This window comes from Calidris pugnax, unplaced genomic scaffold (assembly GCF_001431845.1).
Source record: "Calidris pugnax isolate Ruff unplaced genomic scaffold, ASM143184v1 scaffold271, whole genome shotgun sequence".
Lineage (NCBI taxonomy): Eukaryota > Metazoa > Chordata > Aves > Charadriiformes > Scolopacidae > Calidris > Calidris pugnax.
Genome location: NW_015091003.1, coordinates 865,086 through 892,057, shown reverse-complemented (window position 1 = coordinate 892,057; position 26,972 = coordinate 865,086). Strand labels below are relative to the sequence as shown.

The 26,972-nt window shown below is 43.6% G+C and overlaps 1 protein-coding gene and 1 long non-coding RNA gene across 2 annotated transcripts; one reads left to right on the top strand and one right to left on the bottom strand.

Annotated features, from left to right (window-relative positions):
• Positions 1-26,972, bottom strand: ELOVL6 (ELOVL fatty acid elongase 6). Its single transcript, XM_014955584.1, has 4 exons — positions 26,917-26,972; positions 25,252-25,383; positions 7,934-8,085; positions 1-5,959 (listed from the first exon to the last, which is right to left on the bottom strand). The coding sequence occupies exons 1-4, from the start codon at positions 26,970-26,972 to the stop codon at positions 5,535-5,537; spliced, it is 765 nt and encodes a 254-aa protein (XP_014811070.1). The 3' UTR covers positions 1-5,534.
• On the top strand, positions 10,587-18,183 carry LOC106895924. The gene is made up of 4 exons (XR_001413548.1): positions 10,587-11,074; positions 13,175-13,299; positions 13,881-14,001; positions 16,682-18,183. It is a non-coding gene; the product is annotated as an uncharacterized LOC106895924 (long non-coding RNA).

Genomic DNA, 26,972 nt, shown 5'->3' with positions numbered 1-26,972 from the left:
CCTAGTTACTGTACACATATTTAAGGTTGTTTTTTTTTTTTTCTTTCTGAATATAAATCTAGCTTGAGCTTTAAGGCTCCAAAAAGCCTAAAGCGTGTAGTGGCTCTTTTGAGAAAGCAGATAAGTCAATCAGAGCTGTGTTTTTTCAGCAGACAGGCCTGTTTGAAGCTGTCCAGGACTGGACAGAAGTGAGACTTCTCAGGAAGGTCACTGTTTCTGGGGAGTATTATTTTATACCCATTGGGAAATACACTCTAACCCCACTTCATGCAGCATTTGATTGAGCATTTACAATGTGCTGGGGAGGGCCCTGGTTGCCCCTTAGCCGTCGAGTTCTTGTGCAGATCCTATCTTATTTGTGTGTTGGTACAGTTGGTTTAATTTAAGAAATCAAATCCTACCCTGTGGTGTTGGCTTTGCTGGAAATCAAGTCTGTCACAAGGCGCTGATCCTGCCTTCACCCCGGTAAGCAGAAGGTTTCTGTGCCCGTGTGGGGCTGCAGAGCCTGCAACGGGGCGTTTGGGACAGCAGGATCAGGGACTTGTCCTTCAGTTTGCTTTTGATAAGAGAACCGGAATGGATGGAAAAACGTATTGAAATAAAACAGTAGAAACCCACTAACAATTCTCCCCTTTTAGAGGGCTCATCGACACCAAGCTGGAAAATGTGACCGAAGAGCCGTGTCAGGGCCCGAGCGATGCCCCGCGTGGTTCGTGTCACCTCTAAGTGAACAAGGAGGGGATTTAGGTCTTGCAACTGGGCTGGAGCAAAGCTCGGTGAAGCCACGGGACATCTCACCAACAATCTCACTTTCAGCAGGCGCTTGGACCGAGTCCTGAGCTTAGGCAGCATGGTCTGCAATTCGCTTTGAGTTCTTCCTTGATCAAAGCAGTTTTTATTACTTTAAGTACGTCTGTTATTTATGACTCGTATATAGACGTGTTCTACTTGTGTAACTGGTTCTGAAGTACAGGACAGACTACAACTACTAGAGATATTACTGCACTAATGTGTTACATCTGGCACTGCTCGCAAAGGCTGCCGTTTCACAGTCACGATAATTGGTGTTTTATGCTCTTTGTTAACTGAAAACCACCTGAATATTGATCCCTGAGGTACCATTGCTCGCAACTAAAATGTTGTCCCAGGTTTTTACTTCCAGGAAAGAAAAATGAAATCTGCCCAGGCCTTGAAGTTAGACCACGGATGGTCCTCCAAACAAACCCACAGACTCGGGCTTGCACTCGGGGACAATAAACTTGTGCATGAAGCCCAGTTCCACCAGCCACCCCATCCTGGGCACCTGGCACTACACAGCCCAGCCTCCTCCCGCTCTGCCTCGCCTCATCTTTGGAAGGAGTGAGTATTCAGCCTGGAAATATTTTCCTCCTCGAGCTGGGATAGATCTTCTCCCTCCTTGTCTCTCTCCCGCAACTTGTGCTCAACACTTTATTCCTTCTACCCAGCTTAGCTCTTTTGAGTGATTCCTTTTGCGTGCTTTGGCCTTTATCTTGCAAGTAAAAGCCTGTATTGGTTTCCTGTGAGATTCTGGTGAGAGGTCTGTGTTGGAGCCAGCCGCTCTTAGTTGGGTGTTATCAGTGAGCCCAGACATAAATCATTTGTGACTCTGAGTTACAGAAGGTCTCTAAGCAGGAGGGGTTTCCTTCTCGTCACAGGCACAATTTAAAGAGGCTCCAAAATTACCCAAGTTTTACTACTTCTTCCACTAACTACTTGAAAATATTTTTTTTTCTTAAAGTGTTCAGGAAGATCCAAATTCTGCTCGCAGCTGCCTGAGCGTAATCCACACCAACCACCTTTCTGGTTTTATTTCAGTACATTGAATTAATGCAACAAAACATAAACCACAGACTTTGACCCTTGCAGACTGACCTTATCCCCAGTGTAACTTTCCTGACTCTAACAGTGAATCCCGTAACAGGATTTCAAGCATCTGTGGTGGTTGTCACAGGTCCCATAACGCTTGGGAATTTTTATAAAGTTTGAGTTCCCCGCGATGTGTGTGAATGCAACAGAATTGTAGCTTTATTTAAAATATTAGGAAAAAAAGGGTTCTGCTAGTGGGCAGAAAAATTTGAAAGAGTGACCCCAAGGCTCAAAACAAGGGAAATAAATAGGACCCAATTAGCTGTGTTTCTATCTTGTGGCTTGTAGGCTGAAACAGCTGGAGTATTGTCGAGGTGTCATTACGTTAGGGTTGACTGGCTCAGTGTTTAAGTACGTGTGAGCGGGTTAGACGTGATGTCTAAATATCATGTGTGCGTGTTTTAGGAAGAAAATAAGATGTAAGAAAAAAAACCAACAGTGTCAGACCTCAGAGGAAAAGCTCAACGGTATGGTAGGGTCGTAGGACCTGTGTAAATGCATGTGTGATGTGTCATCTCCTGAAGCAAACGGCAGTGTGGCCGCCGATTTCCAGCGTGATGATGAATGTACCCTAAATTTGTTACTGTCCCTTATGTGCCTGATCTTGCTGCCCCTTCCCTACAGGAATGCCTGCCTGCAGCCCCGTCGCCCGCTGGGATGCCCACAGAATTCAGTGAGGAGGTTTCTCCGCTGGAGCCACTTCCCAGGCAGTAAGGAAGGTGGCCCCTCACCTCATGGGCACTGGGAACGGTGCAGAGGTTTGGGAGGGGGGGGTAAGAGCGTGGAGGTGAAATTCTTGCTGCACCAAAGTCAGTGTGGGCATTGCCTGCATTGCCATCCAGCACGCACAGACCAGGGGGGTCTTAAGCAATTAAGGAAAACAGTGTGAAAAACACGGTAGGTTGTTTGCAGTCCCCCCTGTTTTCTGCCTGCCTTGAACTCAGGCTGTGGTGTGGTGTCACTTCTTGTTGATAAAGTTTATAGGGCTTTTAAGTCGTTAGCTGCAAGCCTCAAAGGAGGAGACGTGTGCGGTTCCTCCTCCTCTGCCCAGACCAAAGGTAGTCGCACACCCTGGCTCTGTTCAAAGCAGAGCAAAGCCTCCACTGACTTGGCAGCGTCCAAGATTTCTGCTCCTGGACACTGGGACAGACACTGGACCTCTTCCCCCTCCTCTTGCTTTATTTGAGAGACCTAAGACACACAGGACTGAGGGGCTGAATGGCACGATGGTGGGTTTCTACCAACCCTTCTCATCTAATTGCAGTCAACTCTAATTTTGCCTTTTCCACTCTTAACTGATCTTCTTAACCTGCTTCTTAGCCAGGGCAAAATTAAGCATGAGGAAAAAGGCTTATTCAAGCGTTATAATTATCTACTCCCAAGCTGTATAACAAAATGGTTTACACATTTAATTGGTTTTGTCTAAAATTTCCACGTATACAATAGTCCTATTAATGAATATCATAGCTTCATTACTGCATATCACATTTTGCTATTTGTTGTGTACCATAAAATAACGTCAGCACATTAATAACTTAAATAACACAAATGTAAACTCATTTTCTGCTTGTTATAATTATGATTTTAGCCTGAAGAGGCTTTTTCATTTGTAAGACCATTGACATAACATGGAATGTAACTTTATTTGTTTTTCTTTTGTATATAATGAGACACCGAAAGCCCTTGTCATCTCTTAACAGGATACTAAAGCAGCTCTGTTTCATGAATGACAGCACAATTAAAGCTAAAAATCATAATTAAAAAAAAAATACCCTTTGTACTGTACAATCTCAAATTAAAGCAAGAAAGAAAATGACAATCTTTTGCATTAGCCAGGAAACGTGATTCTCTGCCACTGGGCTTTTTTTTTTTTCTTGTTGACAATTCACAGAATGTGTATATGGGTGTAGTTATAGGTGTGTGTATATCCTACGCAGAACAGCAGTCCTTATTTTGTTGATCTAGTTCTTCTAATTGTTTAGTTAAACTACCTAACTGATACAATTTAGAATACTACATTAACACATTTAACATCAAGTTTACATACTTGCGTCTTTGAAATACTAGGAACTTTTACACATTTTATTTGGCTTTGTAAGGACTGGAATATCACAGATAATGCAATCTACTTGTCTTTGAAAGAATATGGCTGTTCTCAACTAACTCCCTAAGGTTCAGAGTGAAATACGTTTCTCCTTCTATCTGTAGCTGACTTCAGAGAAGAAAGAGTGTCTTCTTAAGTGGTCAGTCTGATGTTACAGTACAGATTCTGCAGAGAGACACACATTTAATGAAAGAAAATTCTCTCTGGACTTTAGAGCTATGCTGTTGCAGCAAAATTACTCTGTTTAGACTAATTTATTTATTTAATTTTTTTCCTATACAAATCTCAAGAAAAACCTATTCCAAGTATGTTTTGTAGTAGTATCTCCACATGACCAGAGGAGGGCACTTTGAACATCTTTGCACTGCCCCGGAGGCAGATGCAGAAGCACAGTGTTACCCAATTCCGCACCGTCCCGCCACCTCTCCCCACCCAGGCAGGTGCCCTTGTGTTCCACAGAAACACAGGATCCCTCCTGTACCACAGGGCTCTGTTCTGAAAACAGTGGGCAGATACATCACTCTCTCTTCTTGCTAACTAGGATTCCTTCCCATTTCCCCCGTTTAATTCGGCGTTGCTGCGGGTTAAATTGAGATTAATGGATAATTCCTAAAAATCACTTGAGGGGAGCTATCTCTGTCTCCTTCCTGACCATCCCTCTGCTATTAGCCCCTGGTAATTTAGCAAATATTGATTGATTTAACCCTCTATGACTTATCCTGCTGCAGAAATTCCTTGCCTTTAACTGAAAAAAGCACTTGGAAAATGCACTCTCTGAGATATGTATTGCAACAGTGCATCTTTTCACATTAAACTCTTGTAAAAGTACTGCTCCTTTCTGCCTTCTGAGGGAGGTGACTCTGCCTTCCAGATCTGCTCCCCCAGCAGAGCACACAACAGCAGAGAAATCAATGTCTTCTCTTTTCCACTCGTGACCGCAGTGTGGAGTTCAGCCACTTTCCATTCAGGAATCATCCTTTTGGGTTTCATTTTGGCTAAAGGTTATCAACCTTGTATGGAAAGGATTTTAATTTTTCAATCCTGCTGTTATCATAGACAGATATTTTTTTTTGTCACCTCTCTGCTTTGTTTTGTTCAACTTTAATGCTGAAAAATTATTAGAAAGGATTTAGAAACTTTTTTTTTTTTTTTGGAAATAAAAGTCTCTCCTCCACCCTGGGGAAACGCACTGCTTTTTTAATGTACTTTTTTTCCCTCAACATTATTCCTTTTCTCGTTTCTTCTCTCTTTTCTTCCCTTCTGTATTTTCTTTTTCCTCGTCTTTCTTTCCTCCTTTCTTTTCTAGAGCAGACAGGTACAAGAAGGAAGTTGTCTTTCATCAGCAGTCCTTTGAGATAGAGTAGAATTCAGTGAGTCCTCACCATGATAGGATCATAAACTTACTGGGTTAAACCAAGCTAACTTTCCCTAAGCTGCCAAGTTTTAGCTGCACCATACATATATGTGTTTCCTTGTGCCATTTTCTTTTCTTATAATTTTGTTTTTCTTGATGACCCTGAGCTATGGCTTCTCGTCCCTACCGCTAGTCATCCTTCCTTTCTTTTCTGCTTTTGCCGATATAGGCCTCAAAGAAAAAATGGCAGAAGAGCACAAAGTAGCTGAGGTACATGAGAGAGGACCAGATGATGTTCTGCACGTGGGAATGGCACTGGCCGTGGTGCATCCAGGAGAAGACCAGGTAATTGATGACGCAACCGATCAACATCTGAGTGATCTGGGACAAGGTGATGAACATGGCAAACTTGCGTGAGACCCTGAAGCCAGCAGCCCGCAAGGCATAGTACGAGTACATAACGGCGTGTACCCCATAGTTCATGGTCATGAACCAGCCACCGCCAGCCACCATGTCCTTGTAGGAATACCAAGAATACAGTAACACAGTAATGTGATGGTACCAGTGTAAGAAGATGAGCTTCTGTTTCCTAAGAATAATGAATATTGTATCACCTGTAACAAAACACACAAAAGGAAAGAAAAGAGAAAAAAAAAGGAGGGGAGGAAATGAGAAACATATTGAACAATTCCATAATCACTCTTCCCTCGGCTGTTGCTGCTGGTGTATACAAAATGAGAAACATATTGAACAATTCCATAATTACTGCAGTGCTGTCTTCCCTCGACTGTTGCTGCTGGTGTGTATGCTATTTTGGAGCAGGAAAAGCCACCCTGGCTCTAGATCTGAGAGCCCGTCTGATCCGAGCGCCAGCTTGGCTCCTAATCTCTGTGCAATCTTTGGAAACCCAACGTAGGCACGTTCTCCCGTGGGGATAACCCCTGTCTGAAAACTCCACAGGTTTACTGGGTAGAGCTTTGCTGCAAAGGTAACCCATGGAAGTCTGAGGTGAGGTGAGTGGATGTACGTGTGTCATCTCTGGCTGTGAGACTGTGTGACTAGAAGAGAAACGTAGCTCGACAGGGAGCAGAAAACCTGCAGAGGAGGTAGCACCATCTCCTCCGATTCAAATGCCTTCCTGCAAACTGGATCTAGTTAAACTCAGCAGAGCCTTTAGAGCTACTATGCAAAAAGCTATTGCGTACACAACCTACAACACTGAAAGGTAGGCAATTGCCAGAAAAAAATGCTTCTAGAAAGAAATTTGGTTTATATTGAAACACACATCCTTTTCTGCAAATTCATGTTACTAATGTAGAAAAGCAAATTTTATTCCTCTTTCCTGTTTTTTTTCTTCCTTCAGCTTCTCATGATTGCACTGAGCATCTTCATTAGAGAGAGATATATACATATGCTATTTGCTTTCCATTGTTATAAACACGGTGTTTCTGAAAAGATCCCAGAGATCTGCACCTGGGGACTTACTTGTAGCTACGTGTATCCCAGGAAATCCAAATAATTAATATTAGTGATGGGTGGAACCAAAACTGCACTGTCTGCACAAGGTCTGTAATAAGCCATAATGCTGCTGTTTACTTCATTAGCAGCAAGATGTGCACTCACATTTTAATAAGTAATCATACGTTCGATTTGTTGTGGCTGTGCAGCTCTAGCTGACGTTTTCCAGTTTTAACAACTAAATTTCTATGGTTTTGCAGCAATTTAAGCAGCGGGAAACCAAGGGGTTCTGACACAGCAAGGCAACCAGTGTCTGTCTCTTTACAGTTTTTATGCTGATGAATTGCTGTCCTGTAATTTGCTGAGTCACATTCTTTGCTGAAAAGTAAAGGCTTATTTTTGCTGCACATCTGAAGGCAGGGAGTGCTGCAGCCCTTGGAGGTTTAGTGAGGGCATCTTCTGAAATGAAAGCTGGAGGGCTGCTAAATCACTGCCTCCTCCTTCCCATTAAACTAATAAGCCACGGGATGAGAACACATGCAGGCTGGCTATTAACTTGGCTTTGGCATGCGTATCATAAGTATCATTACCCCAAAAAAATTGCTGGAGAGACAGGAGTTTATAAGAATCAGGGCTGGAAAAGCTACGGATATTATGGGAAACTGGTTTCTATTTGGAGGAAGCAGCCAGCCACAGCTTTCAATGTTTACAGAGGAAGCACATTACTATTCATAATTGTACGCCTACGTGTGCATTTAAGGACGAATGCTGCAGAATTGAGGCAGAACCTGACTCAAAGCTTCTTGCTGACGCAGCTGCTCTAGCCCACCCTGCACTTCTGTCCCCACAGGGCGAGTGACACTCACTACTCCTGTTTGCCTACCAGGAGCTAAGGAAGAGGGAAGGAACCAGACTGCTCTTACCTGCCCTGCCCGTGTTTAACCACTGTAGTTCATTCCTGAGCTGGGAACGGTCTTATTCAGCTCCACATTGCTCTAACTTAGACTTAAATCACTTTTCTACGACTAAAACGAGGTCTCCCCAGCACTGAGACCCCTTCTCATGCTTCCTGCACAGGCATTTCTGCTTGTAAATACGCACAGGGAGAGGAAGGGAGGGAGGGTACTCACCTAGTTCGGGTGCTTTGCTTAGCACAAAAGCGTATGCCCAGAATTTGCTGACAGGTCCAATGTAAAAACTCTGGTCACACACTGACTGCTTCAGGCCTTTGGTCATCAAAATGTACAGCATGTAAGCACCAGTTCGAACAGCACCAAATATACTTTAAAACAAAAAAGAGAAAAATGAAGAAAGTTGAGTGGACACTTGAAATCCATGCGCCATCGCTTCAAATCATTCTGAGAAGGCAGCCATAGATGTGCTGAAATACTAAGTTAGAGACTGTCTTAAAGCTGGAGCAACTCTGCTGGCTTGTAGGAACTTAGTCTAAACTCGTATTCGTAAGCTGGACTGCAGCTGTATCTCCTGTTTAAAGTCTGGAACTCTAACACTCTAACACCAATGTTTTTTATTTCATTACTACAGGAACAATCCCTCAGGTTTCAGGAGCGGTGGAAGCCACCTACTTCAGCTGAAAACAACACGCAGAGTTTTGATTATCACAGCTGGGAGACTACAAGAAATGACTTGATAAAGACCTGTCATCAGCATCACCAGGACCAATTCCCTCTCATCATTTCCTCAGAGTTTTCTCCTGGCTCTCCCTGTGTGTTTTACCCACGCAGGAGCTCTGAGCACAGACAAACCCAGGTAGGACACACAGATTTTGAGGGGGGGGGGTCTCAGTCGGGGCTGGTGGTGTGTTGCACATGCCAACTCCATCTTCTAACAGGCCACTGCTACCAGAGGAACTGACTAGTTGAGTCGAGTCGTAAACAGCAGATTCACCCCCACCTCATCAAAGTGAGGTGCGAGGTGCTCTGCAAATGAGAAACATCAAGAGATTTGCAATGGTATTAATTAATGCAATTACAGAGGGGGTAGGTTCAGATAACAAAAGCTGATGTAAGGAACAAAGGCTTTTGTCTCAACATTGAGGAGCTCTGCAGAAGGAATTGCTTCACTGTTTTATGGCAAGAACATGCTTGCCCGTTGTCTACTATTGTAGCTTGTTCCACAACCCTTCAAAAGTTGTGGTGAACACTGGGTGAAACAAGCAGCTTTCAGAAAAGAGGAGCAAAGAAAGACCCAGTCTCCTTTGGGCTTGAGTATGTCTTACTTCATGCCTACATCATGTGTCCCTGTGCCTCTACCCAGCTCCATCTTACCTCCCCTCACAACTTACCTCCTCCTGCATAACTTCTTTGCAACCTTGTCCTACTCATGAATCCTCTGGTTCCTGCTCTGCCTTTCACGATTATCACGTTGCAGCAAGCAAACCAAGCCACCTAAAATTGGTATGTAGACACGTGGGCAATGCAAGCTACTTACTATTTATGCAAAGTGTGTGAAATGAGGAGCAGTTAATCTGAAGTTACTAGTTCTTGTCTTGTGAAGTATGTATTTACATTTAAAAAATGTATTTTATAATTGTCGAGGCAGCCTCAAAAGTTGAGGTCTATGGCAGTTCTTACTCGGTCAGCCTAGATGGTTCAAGTAAGCCTGCTGAGCATAAAAACTGGTGACTTAAGTTTTCATATTTTTTGCACAAAGTAGTTAGATTTCCAAATCTGGCAGCATCGATATACCCTTACTGCTAAGGAGCAATGCACCTTGCTCTCCCCTGCCTCCTGCATGCACTCTGTAACCAAGTGGAGCCCTGGGTGGAGACCTGCCTGGTGCTCTTTGGGCTCTGGCCGTGGCATCTCGGATGGGGCTTTGCACTGATGTCACTCCCGGGGAGAGGTGTCACATCCTGGCTCCCGCACCATCCCATTTGGGTGCCTGAGGTTTGACCATGCCATCAGGAAATTGGGACAACAGCGAGCCCTTGAGAAGCTCCTGTTACTATCCACTAAATGTATGTATGGTGGTGTTTGCTCCTCGGCTCTGCTGCCAGGTGAGTCCTCTTCTGACGCTTTTCTCCTGTCTCTTTCGGGGATTGGTCCTCTCCTTGGCAGAGAGAGCCAAAGCCTGTCCTCTGCTCAGCAGAGAGTGCCAAAGCCTGTTGGAGGAGTTTTGAAACAAGGTGCAACTCGTTTGGTGTCTTCTCTCTGGCGTTTAACACATGCCCTTTCCCCCTTAGGTGCAACTCGTTTGGTGTCTTCTCTCTGGTGTTTAACACATGCCCTTTTCCCTTTTTTTTTTTCTCAGGAGTTGCATTTCTCATTCCCAAGACGACAGGACATCCTGACAGCGATGTGATCCAATCCCCTCCTGAGGCAGCCTGCTCCCCAAGCCAGCCAGGGCAGGCTGCTGCTTGCTCCTACATTTTGGGTGGTGAGAAAACAGGGTGGAGGAAGATGGGGCAGAATAGCTAATGTTATGCTGGTTCTCCCATCAGCGAATACCTCTGTGCTGACATTAAAATGGGGGTAAAAAAAAAAAAAGGAAATTTTAAATTATGAAATCAAATAGCTGCAAGCAATACGTCTTTCCTTGTGCAGAGGCTGTATTGCTTTTCTAAAATATCATTTATTATTAAAGTTTTAAAACCAAAGAGAATTCTGTGCCATGAACACAAACTCAGATGAGAAGAGTGCAGCAGACGAGCGTTGACTTAACTGTAAGTGATTGAGTACGGACCCTCAGGGATTTAATCTGGACTGATAAGAGAGGGAAAGAATCTGTGGGGATTACAGAGTTTCACTTTGCTGTCCTTGAGATTATAATGATGTAATTATTCCTTTATTTCTGTTTAGCAACTACTGCAGAGCTCTCCTTGGAGTGCACACATGCACACACACACACTCTTAGTTTTCTGTGATTTCTCAGCACGGTGGCTTCCTCTAGTTTCTCGACTCTAGAACAAGTGACTCCAGCTACTGCTCTACATGGTGTGCCTCAGAATCATCTGCATTTTTTTACCAGTAAAAAATACAAGTTACATTTTCTCATAATTCCCAACAGAAAGCTTTATAAATAAGGAGGATGGCGAACTGGAAGTAACTGATGCAATGACCTAAACTCAGCGTGGGGAGCAGGTAGCTGTTCATGAGATGTGCTGCCAAAACACTCCTGTGCCAACAAGCATACGCATGGCTGGAGACAGAGAGAGACCCAACGCACATCTGCAAACCTGCTCTGGATCCAGAGAGCCAGGACGGCTTTTTTTGCGCCGCTGCCACTTCATCTTGTTTGTTCTTTAAGAGGTAAGATCAACCAAACCAATTTCTACCCCGCAAAGACACGACGCACGGCAGAGCGATGACACTGCTTGCTCAGTAAATCACTGCTGCTCCGTTTTGTCCTCGCCCAGCTCGCTGCTGTGGCTTTTTGTGAGGTATTGAAATGAACTGCTTACCAAAGCAGTCTGTCTGGTGGGAATCATCTGCAGGGATTTTACAAATAAGGTAGCACTGAATTACTGCACAATTACAGCCTTTTGCAACTAGAAAAGAGACTGATCAGAAACAAACTGCACTGGCTAATGCAGCTTTCTCATCTATTCAGCCTCAAAATGTCCTACGTTCTCCTCCAGTGAGCAGTGACTTTTCTGGGAGATGAGCAAATGCCCAATTGATATTTTATTGTCCCTGCCCAGGGCAGGGGGGTTGGAACCCGATGATCTTTAAGGTCCCTTCCAATTCTAACTGTTCTATGATTCTATGAATGTAAAATACGTTACCTACAAGCTACATGTCAAAAATGGAGTATCCTCACTTTCAGAAGGGTGCCAGCCTGCGTGCATCACACCTGCAGGCGGAAGAACCCAGCTGTGCTGTGCAAAATTCAGGGCTGGTGGGGACTTCAAGCAGAGCCCTCTGACTCAGGATGGCAGGCTGTTCAACGCTGGCCAAAACCACTGGCGCCCAGATGGTCAGACCAGTCTCTGAGGTGTTGGCCAGCCCTGGGTGGACTGGGCCAGCCCAGCAGCGAGCCGGCCGGGCAACCAGTTGGAGCTCCCATGGGTTGGGCTCCAGCTCCCAGCCTGGAGCCTGGCTGGAGGAAGAAAGAAATCTTAATTCTGCCCTGACCTGCTTGCATGGTGACTCACAGGAGTCCCATCCATCCACATCTGGCCAGCTGTGCAGGGGGAAGGGAGGAGCGGTACTACCTTCACTGGGCAATGTGCAACATCTGATGGGGCAATATTACAAAAAAAAAAAAAAAAAAAAAAGTTAGATTTTCCAGATGGAATAAATTCTCCAAAAGAGAGGAGGAATTAATTAAGCCTATGACAATTTTAATATATAGTTTCACTAAAAGGTTGTCAGACTACCCAAATCTTCTGTCAGATGTGACTCCTGTCTTAGTTTGCCTTGATTGTAAAACCCTGGATCTTGTATTTAAACAGATGGAGAAACTATAAGGTTGTTTTAGGCTTATCTTTGACTGCAAAATCGTATTTTTACTGTACAGTGAGAAACCATACACTCAGAAACCGACCATGAAGTACAAACGAAACGTGGGCAATGACTGAAAGATGTCATTTGGCTGTTGTTCAGTGACCTACATGGAATGAATAGCTCTTATTTTCATCTCAAGGAGTTAATGAGAGCTGTGAAAAAGTCAGTGCACCATGACATGTCCTCTAATTTTGCAGAAAAGCAGCTTAGAAAAGCATCTGGCACCCAACATGCTAAATGGCCAATGTGACACAAGCACAGCCTATATGAAATATTCATATATATTAAGAACTGACTAGAAGAACCAGCTTTATAAGTCTGCACCTCCTTATTAAAAATATTTTGCTAGGTTTGTAGAACTGAGGGTTACATTTTCGAAATTAAATGGTCTCTTGGTCAGTGAAGGATACACAGCAACATGGTATTCATCTAAGTGATCAAAAAGTTTGAAAAAGAATAGTACTGACTCCATATTTGCTCTCTCTTAACTTTAAATGTAATATTTATAAGCCATTTTACAAGCATTTATAAGAGAGGACTTCTTAATAGCAAGTTACCTTGAAATCCTAGAGAGAGTCACCTGTTCAAATCACAGCTGATGAACTTAGCCTGTTATTTTTATAAGAATATGCTGTTGTTTCACCATCCTTCAACATTTCTGAAGTGTTTTCAAGCAATTCCAAGGTTAGTGATGGAGAGAGGAAGACCCCATCCTTCAGAAAGAATGTTCTTATAGAACACTTGTAAATCATTTCCCTGTTTTTTACCTCCCAGAACTGATCTAGGTACCTCCCCAGCAGACCCTGTCTCCTCGTCGAATCCCTTTGGGACATCTCCATTCTCTCCACAGAGCAGACCTTCCCATTGCCATACCAAATTTTGGTCTTGTCTGCTTTCCAACAGCCAAGCGACCGACCACCTCCAGCCTGGGCTGTCCCAGAATTACCAATGCCTTAACAACATTCAGGACAGCAACTGTTTTAGGTGATACATCCCTGTGTGAAGAACTGCTAAGCACAAAGCTGCTTGTAAGTTGGGGTCCCTTCAGGTTCAAACCTACCTTCCTTCAGACTTCTGCCCTGTTGGCATCTCCACGGCCCTTAGCGTTGTATTGGTGAATATTTCACAGTCCTTAATGGCCGTTACTCTTGTGACAGCCTTGTAAAGTATCTAAGCATAAGCCCCATTTCCAAGACAGAGAGGTCAGGCAAACTGAAATTTAAGTGACCTGTCAAAAAACCTGTGTCTGAGCCAGGATGGGAAATGATGTACAACACCACAGGCTGTGGTTCAACACCCTACCCACAAGTTCTGTTTGATGTAAGCAGAAACAGGTCTGACCTCACCCTGTATCAGTGAAAACAGTATTATTGAATGAACAGTAAACCCCTGCCAGTAGGAGGAATTTTCCCCAGAGAGTCCTTTGACCTACTATAGATTTTCCTTCCACTTTTTAAAGTTACTCTCTAAACCTTCAAGTCCCAAACCCTCCGTCTTAATTACCCAAGGTACACCTATATCTTTAAAGACAAAGTTAATAGACATGAAGGCTGTTGCTGCACCTCTTAACATCCCATTTTCATTGTCTGCACATCTGATATTTTGGCAGCGTGCTTTCAAGACCTAAAAATAGAGAGTGATGCGCAGAGACAAACAGTGCAAGTTTACCAAGTTCTGCTGTCCTAGAAACACAAACAGCTGAAAATTTCCTGACCTACCCAGAAGACCAGGTAAGAGCAATACGTGCCTTTCCACAGACTCAGTCAGGCTCCTGCTTTCCCTCTGTTTTTCCTTGATGTGTTAGGCAAATACCAGTGTGGGTTTGACCTGACACAGATGGACACAAGCCACAGAGAACACGAACTTACGGCGTGAGTTTTAAGAGCATCCCTGCTTCTGTCTCCCTCCCACTGTCCCACTCCCTCCATTTGTGTAGAACCAGACCCCAGCAGCCCACCCTGCCATAGGAGAAAATATTTGGGTTCTCCTCCCTTGTGGAGTTTTTGCAGTTCTTCTAACTATCCTGGCTGGACTGTACTAACACTCCCTGCTGATCCCTTTACTGGCACCAGTGAAGTCCAGAAGAAAATTAGGTACAGATCAGAATCCATGGTGAGGGGTGGCTTTAAACGCCTAACTCCTTGTGACGTGGGCAAGTGCAAAAAAACACAGTAGTGAGGTGGAAAATTCAATGCCAATATTCTTAGAAAAGCTCCTGTTTTCCTCTACTAGTGCCCTCAGTTGATAAAACTACAAAAATGCAGGTCTTTTATCCCATTCAGCAGCAACTGATTCTGTAGGAAGTTCATTTTAAAAGGCTTCTTCTATCAACCCAAGGTTATGAAGAAAAAGCCTGAAGACATAACCGGTGAGTCACCCATGGACAAAACCAGAAACCTAAACTCTCACTGTAAAAAGAAAAAAAACCTCATTATTTCAAAGCCAGTCCTGCAGAGGACTGCAATGCTTGGGTTTTGTATGTTTGGGATGTATCACGGCATCACTGTGCACTTAAACTGAACTCCTTTCTGCTCTGTATTCTTTGCGTTTCACTGGGGAAAAGAAAATTTAAAAAGTCAATCACACACTGGCTATCATTTTCTCATATCTTCCTTTAACAAGACTAACTTAGGGCACGGATAGGAAAACATGGTACCCAATCTTTCCTCGAGCTGATGAACTATGGTAACTTTATGTGCTTATTCTGCCTATGGCAATTTTAGTGTAAAAGTAGCAGAGAAGGAGGCTAGTGGTGCCCTATTTTCCCCCTTTGTAACTGCCTTTAGACAACCACGTACTCAGTTATCACAATCCAGCAAGTAATCGAAAGCGCCGTAACTACCCCGTGTGCCCGTGTCCTCCAAGGCCTAGCGTATTGATAAAATTATTTGGGACCGTTATTTATTCTCTCACAATCAGTAGGAACAAGAATAAAACTACAGAAGAAGCACCTTGATCCCATGATGTACCTTTTTCCTATGGCAACTGAACACCTTTCAAAGAATGTTTTCAAAACTTAACAAAACAGTATTTTAAGGGCACTTAGTCTCATTCTTTAAAAAGAACACAGAACTCCTCCTCTTCAGCTCGTGTGCCTGAAAGTCTGTAAAGTATCTACAGTCATTTAAGACCTCGGTTTGCATCTGTCTGCTGGATGTTTCAAATATAGTTACTTTAGAGGGAGATGGAAAATTCCAGGAGTGATTCAAAGCTTGGAAATACAGTTAGGATACAGTTGGGAATGGGGCAGGAGCCTTACTCATGCTGTATTAAGTACCATTCCCGTTATATATGCTTGTAACATATTCTCTCTATCTAATCTACTGCTCTGCATAATAGAATTAGAGGCCTCCAAAACTTACTTATTGAATAAGTTACCAATCTCTGCAAGGGCAGGAGAACACCAAGAATTTAACAAGCCCTGACAGCAAAACCTTCCTTCTAACATCTTGCTGCCCAGCTGCTCCTCAGCCTCTCCCCCTGCCCATCTCCTGAGGGAGACCCACAGAGACCTCCCTTGCCCCCCTTGAAGGTGATGGAGTTCCATTCAGGGTGGAGTCCAAGCCACAGTATTGTAAAGAAAAAGGCAAGAAAAGGGGTAGATAAGGAATAACATATGTTCTTCTCAGTGTGGCTCCTTATGCTAAAACCTGCAAAACCAGCAGTACTGCAAGTGTTTTATAATGGGGTGATCTAGGTCTCAGTACCATGTGTGTGAGCAAAAGTTGTGCTGATCTTTGCAGCTTTTATTTTTCTTTTTGGCAGAAGACTTTTCTTTGCCTAAGTTCATGCATATTTGGGAGGTTTGGGTTCAGTCCTATCAAAATCCCAAAGCAAAATTTGAGAGAATTCCCCTTCCATCTCTAAAAAACCCTCCTACCACTGAACCAAACACACAAGCCCTGCTTTTCAGACCTTCCTACCGTATCTGATCCAGATGTCTCTCCAGCAAACTTTTCAATGCAAATCATTTGAGTTTTCAGTTGGGACCAGAAACCTGAACCCAGGCCAGCTCAGAGTGATTTAAAAATTGTGCAAATATTATACATGGCTCTAAGAAATAATATATCATTTGTCTGGGTTTATACACCCATAAGCATATGCATACATGCCTGGGTGGTTATTACTTTCCCATGTGATAAATTTTGGGGAGGGAAATGAGGTATGTTAAAGTGACAGCTTGCTCTGTGGTTTTCAAGTGAGGGCAGATACTGTGCTCCTTGCATCAGGCTTTTTTTTCCTCCCTGGCAATAAATCCCTCGATTGTGGGGCCACTCCCTTCAGCCCTTCCCTCTCCTGGGCAGATTTCCTAGTCACAACTCACCTGGCCCCCAAAACCATTTGGTTTGTCCTTTGTATTGACAAAAGGGGAAAGAAAACCAGGCTTACCTTATTTCCTTCCCTCCCCAGGGACCTCATTAAGCCTACCTGAGCAGTGACATCTCCGCAGGGCTCCGGATCAATGGACGCTGCCATCTGAAGATTCTAATCACATTAACACCGCAGCAGAATAAAACCCACCTGATTCTCCCTACACTTCTGCCAATTGCTGCAACTACTCCTTGGAAGGCTTATTTATACGTGTGGGTAAAAATCAATCTACCACAGCCACCGTCCTCCCATCCCTCCTCACGAGAGCCTGAATTCCCTCTCCAGGAAATGCAGTGTGATCCCCCGGAGCTGCCCTCCTGATGACTGCGATTAGCCATATTCAGACAATCCCGGGGAGCAGGGGACAAAAATAATCAATAAAACGCAGCTCCGTGGAAGGACCGGCACCACCCGGGGAAGAGGAGCAGAACAATCAACGCCGGATCTCTGCAAGGGGTCTCTGCAGCAGAGGAGCTGGTAACTGGTGGAGGTGAGAAGGGTTACACTCACACAGAGCACTCAGCGGCCGTACGAGGCTGCTGGGTTCTGGTGGAGACAAACAAGGAGCAATGGTCAGGCTGAAGGGCAGCTGCTCTCAATCATCACCCGTGGAACACGAGAGAACAGCATTAAGTTGCCCACGGGGACACCCCTGTAGCCCTGCACTGCTGAAAAACATTTAACTGGGTTTGTTGGTTTTTTTTCAACAAATGAAAAATAGTTTTTCAGCTCTACCCACGCATCCCTGCATCTCACCTGGCTTCCAAAGAGTCAGTCACAAGCTAATCAATAGTAATTACCTATCATCCGGGCTTGTCCTCCTCAGTGTGCTCTTACCTGACGCTGCTCCCTGATTATCTGGCACATGGAGGGTAGGAACTTTCAGGAACAATATTTATTGATGAAAGCTGTTATTTCTTGAGCAATAACTCACTCTTCCATCACTAAAGAGTAATTGGACTTTCCGCTGCAGCTGAAGATCCCTGGCACCCTGTGAAGACTGTCTACTCAGTGAGATATTTTTTCTGTCAAGAAACACTTACTAGTTTTTAGATCTTTACCCCAGCAAGTTTGGACTGAGCTAAATTACTAAAAAGAAAAAAAAACAAACCAAACCAACAATTTTCAACTTAAGCCCTGTGTTTGGTGCAAAATCTCGTAAGAATTAAGGAATCCATCTAAGGATTCCTAAAGTAACCCATGAGGATTCATAAGCACAGTGTAACTCTTAAGCAATCCTTAATGACTGCTTCAGGGGCATTTGCACCTGTTCCTGTGTCATTAATGAAATTATTCTCAGCATCCAACATTATCTCAAGAAAATTTTAGAATAACTGTAATTTTGCAGTGATTTAAATGATAATCCCCCAAAAATGCCGTATCTATTTCTGCAGGATAAGTTAATGATACTTACAGGATCAAATGTATCAAGTTCATGGAGTAACTGTCACGTATAGCATTGAAATGTATGTATCAGGAGCTTGAAATTATCCTAAGCAAATAAAGCCAAAAAGTAATAAAGTAAAAGATTTAGCAGAGAATCAAGCTGGCTGATGGAACTAGACATCACTAAAGCTGTAAAACAGGCAGATAACAAAGTAAGCAAATTCTAAGTTCCAGGAAAAGACTAGCATTTGACAGAATAAAGAGGGCTTAAAGAAGATAAAAGTTATAATACAGCTGTAATGAGCTGCTCAGATCCATAAATTGAATGGCAATCACAGGCCTGCACCCATCTCCCTTCTTCACCCCGGCCTCCCCGGGGCAGAGCTTCACATCTCAGGGATGCGCCCACAGTTGGTAAACAATAAAATCTTATTTTTTCCTGTATTCAGCAAGCTGGGGGAAGGTGCTGAAGGGCGTAGGTGCCCCTTTGTTTAGGAAGAGTCGCAGTGGCCCCCCATACCTCATCCCACCCCCCTGGGACTTCCCTGCACCCCGTCTCACTGCCCCCCGTGTGGACACGCTCCTGCACGCGGGCACCCTGGGGTTCCACGGGTCACACAAGTTAACACCTCTCGAGTGTGTTCCTGCCACAAGCACAAGCTGTTGGGGACTTAACTGGGAAGAAAACACAGAAATTTCTGTTCCCTGGAGGATTTTCTGCAAATGGGGGGAGGACCCTTTGCTGGGCGCGTGAACGGAGTAAAATGCAGAAGTGCTGCCACAGGGGGACAGATGGGAGGGTTTGATTTCTTTTGAATGAATTATCTTCTTTTTCTCTGCTACAGTTCCCTTCTTAAGCCAGCAGACAGATGTTCTTTATTCCCCAAATACACTTTTCAGTCTGTTTCCCATTCAGAAAGGAGAGGAAAAGCCTGGCTCCCGGGGGCTGTGCTTTGAGTAGGACATTGATGCCGAGCAGGGCTCCCCGGGGCTGGGACAGGGTGACCTCAGGAGAAAGGTATCATTCAAGGGGACAAACTGCGTGTCAACACTCTCACTGACTCCCAGAGTGGGGAGGGAACAGGGGCAAAACCAGCGCAATAGCTGCTTTTCAAATATTGCATTCAATTCACTCTGCTAAGACGTTTGGTTTTCCAGCAAAAAAGACAAGCAAAAAACAGTCAGAGGAAAAAAAAATGAAGTTTTTAAAAGAAGGGAGGCCCACCTTAGCACTGAAAAATAGTTTTTTCATAGAAACTTACCACCTTCATAGAAACTTACCAACCTACCCACACCTCCTGTAAGGCAGCATCAGCCAGGTCTCACATTGAGTCCCTGGTTGACTTTTAATTAGGCCTGATTAAGTAAAAACAATAAAACGAGTTTACATTCTTTGTATGGACACAACAGAGTCTGCAGCAAGAACTGTAAAGTGCCGGAAGAGGTGACATGTCAGAAGATAAACACAGCATTTTGTCACATGGTATCAACTACAATTCTGGGAATAAAGATATTTGTCATTGGGTGCTCTTACTTATTTATATAAGGCATATATTGAAGATACATCTTCTCGACGGTACTTTTTTGCTCTTAGTCTATATATTTTTGTCACCTCTACACTCTTTTTAATGCCAGCTAGCATTTGTTTTGCAGTGTATAAATTCACCCTACACAGCACCGTCTGTATTTCCCCACTGGGATTACAGTTCAGGTTACAGGAAAGAAATTTTTCTAATCCCATCAAAGGGATTTTTGTCTTCTCTCCAATCATTTTGAATTCCTACTGTTAACCCAACCTTCAACTATTGCTCCATAATGGCAATTGAAAAGATGTTTCCAATATCTGTTATATAAGAAAATCAGCTACGTACATAAAGATGAACATGGTCCTATAGAAATAAATTGCTAAGTAGGTATAGATTAAGCATTTCACTGATTTGGATTCTAAGAAATGCCCTACTGAGAATATGCATTACAAATATAGGGAATGTACCACATGGAATTCGCTTGCTTTTAAGTTTATAAAAGAGAAAACTAGTAATTCACCTTAAATGCTGCTCATCAATTTTAATGTTATTTGGCAAATATTGCTCTTCTCAGTAATTCATTTTCTCTTTCAATGTACTCTCAGGACCTTTATAAAATCTCGGAGTATTTTAAGATTTTGATGGGTTGCTCAGCAACATATGAAATTAAGTTGTGTTTTTATCTCCATGGCAAGTATCTGTGTATGGCAGGTCTTGAGATGGGACGTAAATTTGAATCATTTTGGATCAATTTTCCTACTTATAAGCACGGTAACTAGAATATATCTCACAGCCACATACCCAAGCAATTGAAATCCTCTCTTTAAACTTGTGTTGAGTCTTTTCCATTCAGTTCAGCTCAGGACTGAGTTCCTCACATAAAGATGTATTCCCACCTGCCTCGTCAGGAGCCCTCTGCAGAACAAGCGCAAACCCTTCTATAAAATGCTGCTGTGCTGGCACTAACAAATCAATTAACGCCAGTCTCATAAAAGCCAAGTGAGTCACCTTCTTCCAGTGAGCCTTTTCGGGTTTGTCTTTCAAATGTAAGGCCTGTTGGGATACTTTGCTTTTGAGGCTCCATTTAGCCTTGTGGCAAGTAGCTAGAGACCTTTCAGCTAAGTCCCATACTGTTTCCCAGGATAAAAGACATTGGGAAATCCTGTACTGATATCAACTGATTTCCACCACCGCTACAAAATTTAGCTGAATTTGGATTAGAATTTAAGTGACCCCAGGCCATGGTAATTGCATTATGGTTGCGTGGTCTGGCTAGACAAAGAGAAATCCCTCCCCTCACTCACCAGCTGTGGTCAGGTCTACCCTCTGCCTACAAACGACTGCATCACGTTGGATGTTTTAGCTTCTTCATCCCCCGTATTGGTGTGACAGTATTCCCCGTGTCTTCCCTAGGGAAGACAAACTTTTGCTGCTATTATTATTATTGTTATTATTCTATAAGCTTTGATGCTGGGAGTTCTGTTGGCAGCCCCTTATGGATGGAGAGCAAGAGAAAATGGTGCCATGCTGCTGTCTTGTGTGAAGATGAGGTGATCAAATACATGTTTAAGCTCCTTGATAGCGATGCTACCCGTACACAGACTCCACAGCCTACAAAAGCAATTACAGAAACCAAGCTGAGATGTAATGAAAACACGAATTAATGACTTTGTATCCTTCTGTGAGAGTCCTGGGCTCAGCTTTGCTGGTTCCTAGAGATGCCGGCATGATACTTTTGATATACTCCAAGTAAAAAGTTCAATGAATGACCCTAACTTTACGTTCCAAGTGGCATGAATATATAACTGGCGACTCAGGTTTGATGTGTTTTTGCAGATTTTTAACCCCAGGAAATATTCAGAAATACAGGGCTGATGTCACGTTGGTGTGTAGGTGACTCAGCAACAGTTTCCTTGGGGTCTTACAAGACTGAAAAATGAACTTTTGTGTCAGATGCCGAACAGCAGGTTCCCACTGACACAGAGCAGCAGAGAGCTGCTCCCCCAGGACCTCAGTAGGCTGGGCAAAACCACTTAATTCTAAGTGTAGAAAACAAAACAACACAAAACAAAACAAAAGACCCAAACCATTTCAGACAACAATAACTCTTCAATGCTTGAAACAAGTCAACAAACCTGCTAGGGAGGAAAAAAACAAACAACAAAACCAACCCAACAACACAAGAAAAATATCCCAAACTAATTTCTCGTCAAAAGATTTCAGAAGATGATGTTTTCACAGTGGTTTCCAAGTGAGAAGCACGATTCACTGTCGTTGCTCCAACACAAGATTTCACTGAGATGTGGTAACCTTATTCCAGAGACAAAATGTTCGCTGCTTCCAAAGGGAAATAAAGCTGCTTTTCTACCTCAGAAACCCTGCTGGCTGCCACTGTTGACACAAACCTCATTCTTGACCAAGCTCCTGAGTGCTCAGCGAGCTCCATGGGGTGGTGTAGTCATTTTGTTTATTTATAAGAGTGGCAAGTCTCCTACTGTAGCTGCTACCACATTTCAATGATCTTGGCAAGAGCGAGGCGTACGGGATACATTCTGAAGAAGGACCATGTCATTGCCTGGCAGGCAATTTCCTTTATGTTTTTTTTTGTTTGTTTGTTTGTTTTTAAGCCCAAAACACATCTTTCCAGCCTCTGCTAAGTGTTACTATTTCTGAGGATATTTGAAGCAGGTAAAATGGTAGGCGTGCTAGAAGGGAGATAAACAAGGACTCTGGAAAAAAGCTTCACAGTGACCTTGAAGCAGAATGCTGAGGGCTCTTCAAGCAGGGTTTTTTTCTTCCTCAGTACAACCACTCACAGCAGATGAATACGTTACTTGGGATTTCTACAAGGTATGGTAAAAGTCATAGCATTTTAGCATGCCAGCAAGCCAAAGAGGAAGTCCTTTTTAAAGTTAAAAAAGTTTAAAGTTCTAAACTTTTCCTGGATCCACAGTAAGTCTACAGGCAGAACACTGGCATCTAAATCTATCTGAACTGACCTTCAGAGGAAGCAGAAATTTCTTTCAGGCCAAGCATAAGTAAATGCATCACCTAGTTATGCAAGGAGCCAGGAAAAAAGGGATCCAAGTTACTTGGGAAGTCTAGTGAGGTTTGCTAAGAGAGTCAGTAAGGCTGGGAGTGACCAACGGCCCTAGAAGGGACAGTGGTGGTGAAACAGCAGGAAATAGATGTTCCAATTAGCAGTTTTTGTAAGAAGTCTTCATCTTAAATTATAATGAATATTCTGCATTTCCTCTGTTTTCCAGGCAAGAAGTCAAGTGGTTTTGTGTTTGGGTTGGTTTTGTACGGGCTTGCGTGTTACTATGGGAGCTACAGAGCTTTCATGCTCTCTCTTAATGCAAATATTTTGGGTCTTTTTTTCCCCTTCCCTTCTTCCCTCTTTTGCATACTACTCAGCGCCTCAGAAGAGCAAAGCTTTCTAAGCATAACCATACAATTTTCATAATCAACTGGCCTTCACTAGAAAACCCAGCAGCTGATGTGCTTATGCATTGTCCAAACTTCTCACCCTCCTCTTCTCCACCCCACTACCTCGTTTCCTGATGAACAGGGGAAAGGGTGAGCTCTACAGTGCTTGGGGAACACTTGTCCCTCTTTGAGCTGATGGAGGAGGCAAACCCCACAGCGATGAACCCCTCTCCAACTGCACCCTTCTGGCTGCTGCTTCCTCGGTAGAAGCAGAGGTTCACCTCAAGCGCCTGCACGGTGGGGCACGGCACGAGGTGGTCACCGTGGCAAGTTCATCCTGGCCACTTGAGGCTTCAAAAACATGAAGTCCACATTTTAGATTCCACCCAGCAGCTCATGCTGGCCATGCGTTAGCTGTTTCACATGATTATGATGGGCAATTCCAATCAGCAAGTAACAAACCTGTTGATGTCAAAGTCCATCTGGAGAGCATTTTCACAGCTTAGCATATATTCTTGCTATTTGTTGACCTGTGCATGGCTTATGATTTTGGAAGGAAATTAACTAGTGAAATTGCTTCAAAGTCCCACACTGTGAATATCAGCCACAGACTCTAAGTCATTTTAAAATTCATCCTAGATACTTTCTGCAAAGGACAGTTCTGAAATCCCACTTTCTCCCGCTCAGATTGGGAATTAAACTACAAATGTAAGCCAGGTAGTTTCCAGGGGCTGCACTCAATAAGAAAGTGTAATTGGAATATGCATTTTGGGATCCTTCTGGCTACAAATCACTTGACAAACTGATCCACAAATGACATCCAGGAACCATCCAGGAACCAATTCAACAGCGGCTGAAATTCAGCCGTTTCTAGAACAAAGGATGCCAACTGCTTACAGGACCCTAAGAGCAAAACTGCGTCAGACACACGGCCAGAAGTACCGCGCCAAACACAACCAGATGAGAATTATGGATTTCCACAGTGTTAGAACTTGCTCTCAAAGTTATCCACACTGCTCAAAGTCTTGTCTGCACTAGGATATTTTTTTAAAGCATCAATGAACTATCAAAATCAAGCCAACATGAAGTTCTTCTGCTAGCGTGTCCTAGCTGGATGAAACAACTTAGAAATAAGATTTATTTTCTTCTGCCAGAGTTTTAGAAACTGTCAATGTGATAGAACAATTTTGGAGGAGAAAAGGCACAAAAGAAAGCAAACTTCTCCATTCCTGTTTGTTTTACTCTGTAGAAACTCTCAGCTCAAACTACTCCCACCCTGTGAAAAATCATACACCATTCACAGCTGCTCTGTAAGCAAACTTGTTTTGTGTACTCGTAAGCTAATAGAATCAGTAATTATTATATTGATATTAGAAAAAAGATACAGCTGCCAGTGTTTGATAATGGTTTGCAAATGTTTTCTATGCTGTTGAGTGAACTGTAACTTACACTTCCAGCAGGCACTGAAATGAAGGATAATCCTCAGGCCTTCTAAATACGGTTAATAGTAAATTGTAACCAAAGTTTGTGTGTTTGTAAGGGCTATTTTTAGAAGCACTTGTTCATTCATTTGTTTATTTTCAGCCTCATTAAAAACTGCCATATTAGCAGATAAAGTGGAATTCAGGTTTAGTCAGTTTTACTTCTGACTTCAGCAGCTATCAAGAATCTGAACCTGACTCTCCCCATACTCAGTGACACAGAGTCAACACACAGCTAGAGAGATGTGCACCACTAAAAAATAGCCTTTTCCTGTGGAGCCACCCTTTTGCAACCTTCACCAGCTCTTTGCCATGGAATAACCAGAAACCAGATCCTGATATCAATTACAGTGGCCTTAAATTTAGTGACTTTAGGTTTACCTCATTGTAATGGAGATCAGTCTTGACAAAAATATTCCATATATGCATCCATACAAACATAACACTAGTTAGTAAGCCAGAACAAGGCTAAAATCTTAATGTGTTTACTTCCATTTGTAGCTTGCATGCTAAATTTATTGCAATGATAAGTGCTTTTTCTCGTGTTCTCACTTTATTTTCACCCTCTGTTCTTCAAGAGGGTTATTGATTTCTCTCCTCTTCAAATGCTGTATGATCTGGCAAGTCAAGGGGGACCATTTTCAATGGTGGGGAGTGGATCAGGACATAACCGTCAACATCAGGAAGCAAAGAAATGCTGTTCCTGGGTGAGGCTGTTGTATGTGAAGAACCCCAAACCCTCTTCATGGACTACTGTCAAAGGCAGTTGGTGTGAAGAAATGCCTACCTGAAGACGGCAAGGCTCAGGGACCAGAGCACTAGTGGTTTCCTCAGTTCAAATTTTGCTCGCTTGTTCATTAGGTGCCGACCGCCAAATATAAAGGCAGCATACAGAGCTGAAAACAGGAATGATTTCTTCCTGCAAAACAAAACCAAAAAAAAAAAAAAACCCTGTCAAATATTAAATTGGTACGAGATACACAGCAGGGTCATATATCTGGATATAACTGCCAAAAGCTTGTGCGTTTCCTTGAAAGGAAACTCTTTTGAAGACGCTCCTGCAGCCCAGCTCAGGTTATCCTTAGTGTGTGAACCTGCAGGTCCTGGCAAAACCAACCCTGAGGAACTTCTGAAACAGGACAGCCAAATTTGGGTCCCGTTCTCCCCCAGTTTCTGAAGGCTGAACTCGCGTGAGGAAAAGAACACCCTTCTGCAAGCACAACACGGCTGACGCTTGAACCAGCCTGTCACGTTTTGGAGCTCATTTATCTTTTCCCCTGCTACCTGGCAATTTTAGTTTCCCATTGTCTTCTCCAAGAAGACCCTCAAAAAGATCTCGAGCGCTGCCAGACAGCACGAAGAGCCTCCAGAAAAGCAGAGAACCAGCAAGGAGAGATCAACAGCCCCCACTAAGCAGCCACGAGGAGGGGTGGCATGGCCCTGCCGCACGAGCTCAGGAAAGCCAGGGAATTTGCTGAAAGGTCACGCAGGGGGATCCGTTACGGAATTTCAATGATACTCTTAGAATGGCAAGTTTTATTTTTAAAACTGTCCGATAGCGGTCCAGCTCAGCAATAATCGGCAAAGGCCTGAACTCTGCTACTATCACTCATTGTAAATCAACCGGTGCGGGGCAAAAATAGATTCAGCCTGGGATTCCTTCCCACACAGCACAATATTACACTGACTAAGGCTTAATGACATACAGCATTAATGGTGGCCTCACTGGATGGGCGTATATTTAGGAACAGACTTTTCTCTAAAAAATCTATAATTATATTCACAAATATCAGTGGCTTTGCACCAGAAGGTGCTGGTTCTTTTTGGACCCAGAAAAGAAAGGCAAACACTCTCAAGAAAGGTATCTACTTCATTAATATCCCAGAAAAGGTGGGAGACAGCTAAAAGATCATAGAATGGTTCGAGTTGGAAGGGACCTTAAAGATCATCCAAGGGGGGACCTTAAAGATGTTCGAGTTGGAAGGGACCTTAAAGATCATCTAAGGGGGGGCCTTAAAGATCACCTTAAAGGGAGGGTGTCAGGAGGACGGGGCTGGTCTTTTTGAGTGGTGCCCAGGGAAACTTCCTGTGCAACCTGCTCTGGGTGGCCCTGCTTTGGCAGGAGGTTGGATTAGATGATCTCCAGAGGTCCCTTCCAACCCCCCATATGATTCTATGATCTAGTTCCAACCCCCCTGCCATGGGCAGGGACACCTCCCACTAGACCAGGTTGCTCAAAGGCCCATCCAGCCTGGCCTTAAATCTAATGTTCCTTCTGACGCTGGTCCCTGAGATGACACAGAGTCAGACAGACCTGCGACCAGGGCACGGTACACTGCCCAGACTTCTTGTTGCTCACTAGACCAGGTTGCTCAAAGGCCCATCCAGCCTGGCCTTAAATCTAATGTTCCTTCTGATGCTGGTCCCTGGGATGACACAGCATCAGACAGACCTGCGACCAGGGCACGGTACACTGCCCAGACTGTCAGAGGTGAGGTTCACCCACAT

Bases quoted from the DNA above. Each gene is read 5' to 3' on its own strand.
- ELOVL6 (XM_014955584.1), bottom strand. From the start codon at position 26,972: ATGTGGGTGAACCTCACCTCTGACAGTCTGGGCAGTGTACCGTGCCCT. The intron at 8,086-25,251 runs GTAGGCATTTCT...TTTGTTTTAAAG, and splicing joins CTGAGCCTTGCCGTCTTCAG to TATATTTGGTGCTGTTCGAA. The intron at 5,960-7,933 runs GTGAGTACCCTC...GTTTTGTTACAG, and splicing joins AAGCAAAGCACCCGAACTAG to GTGATACAATATTCATTATT.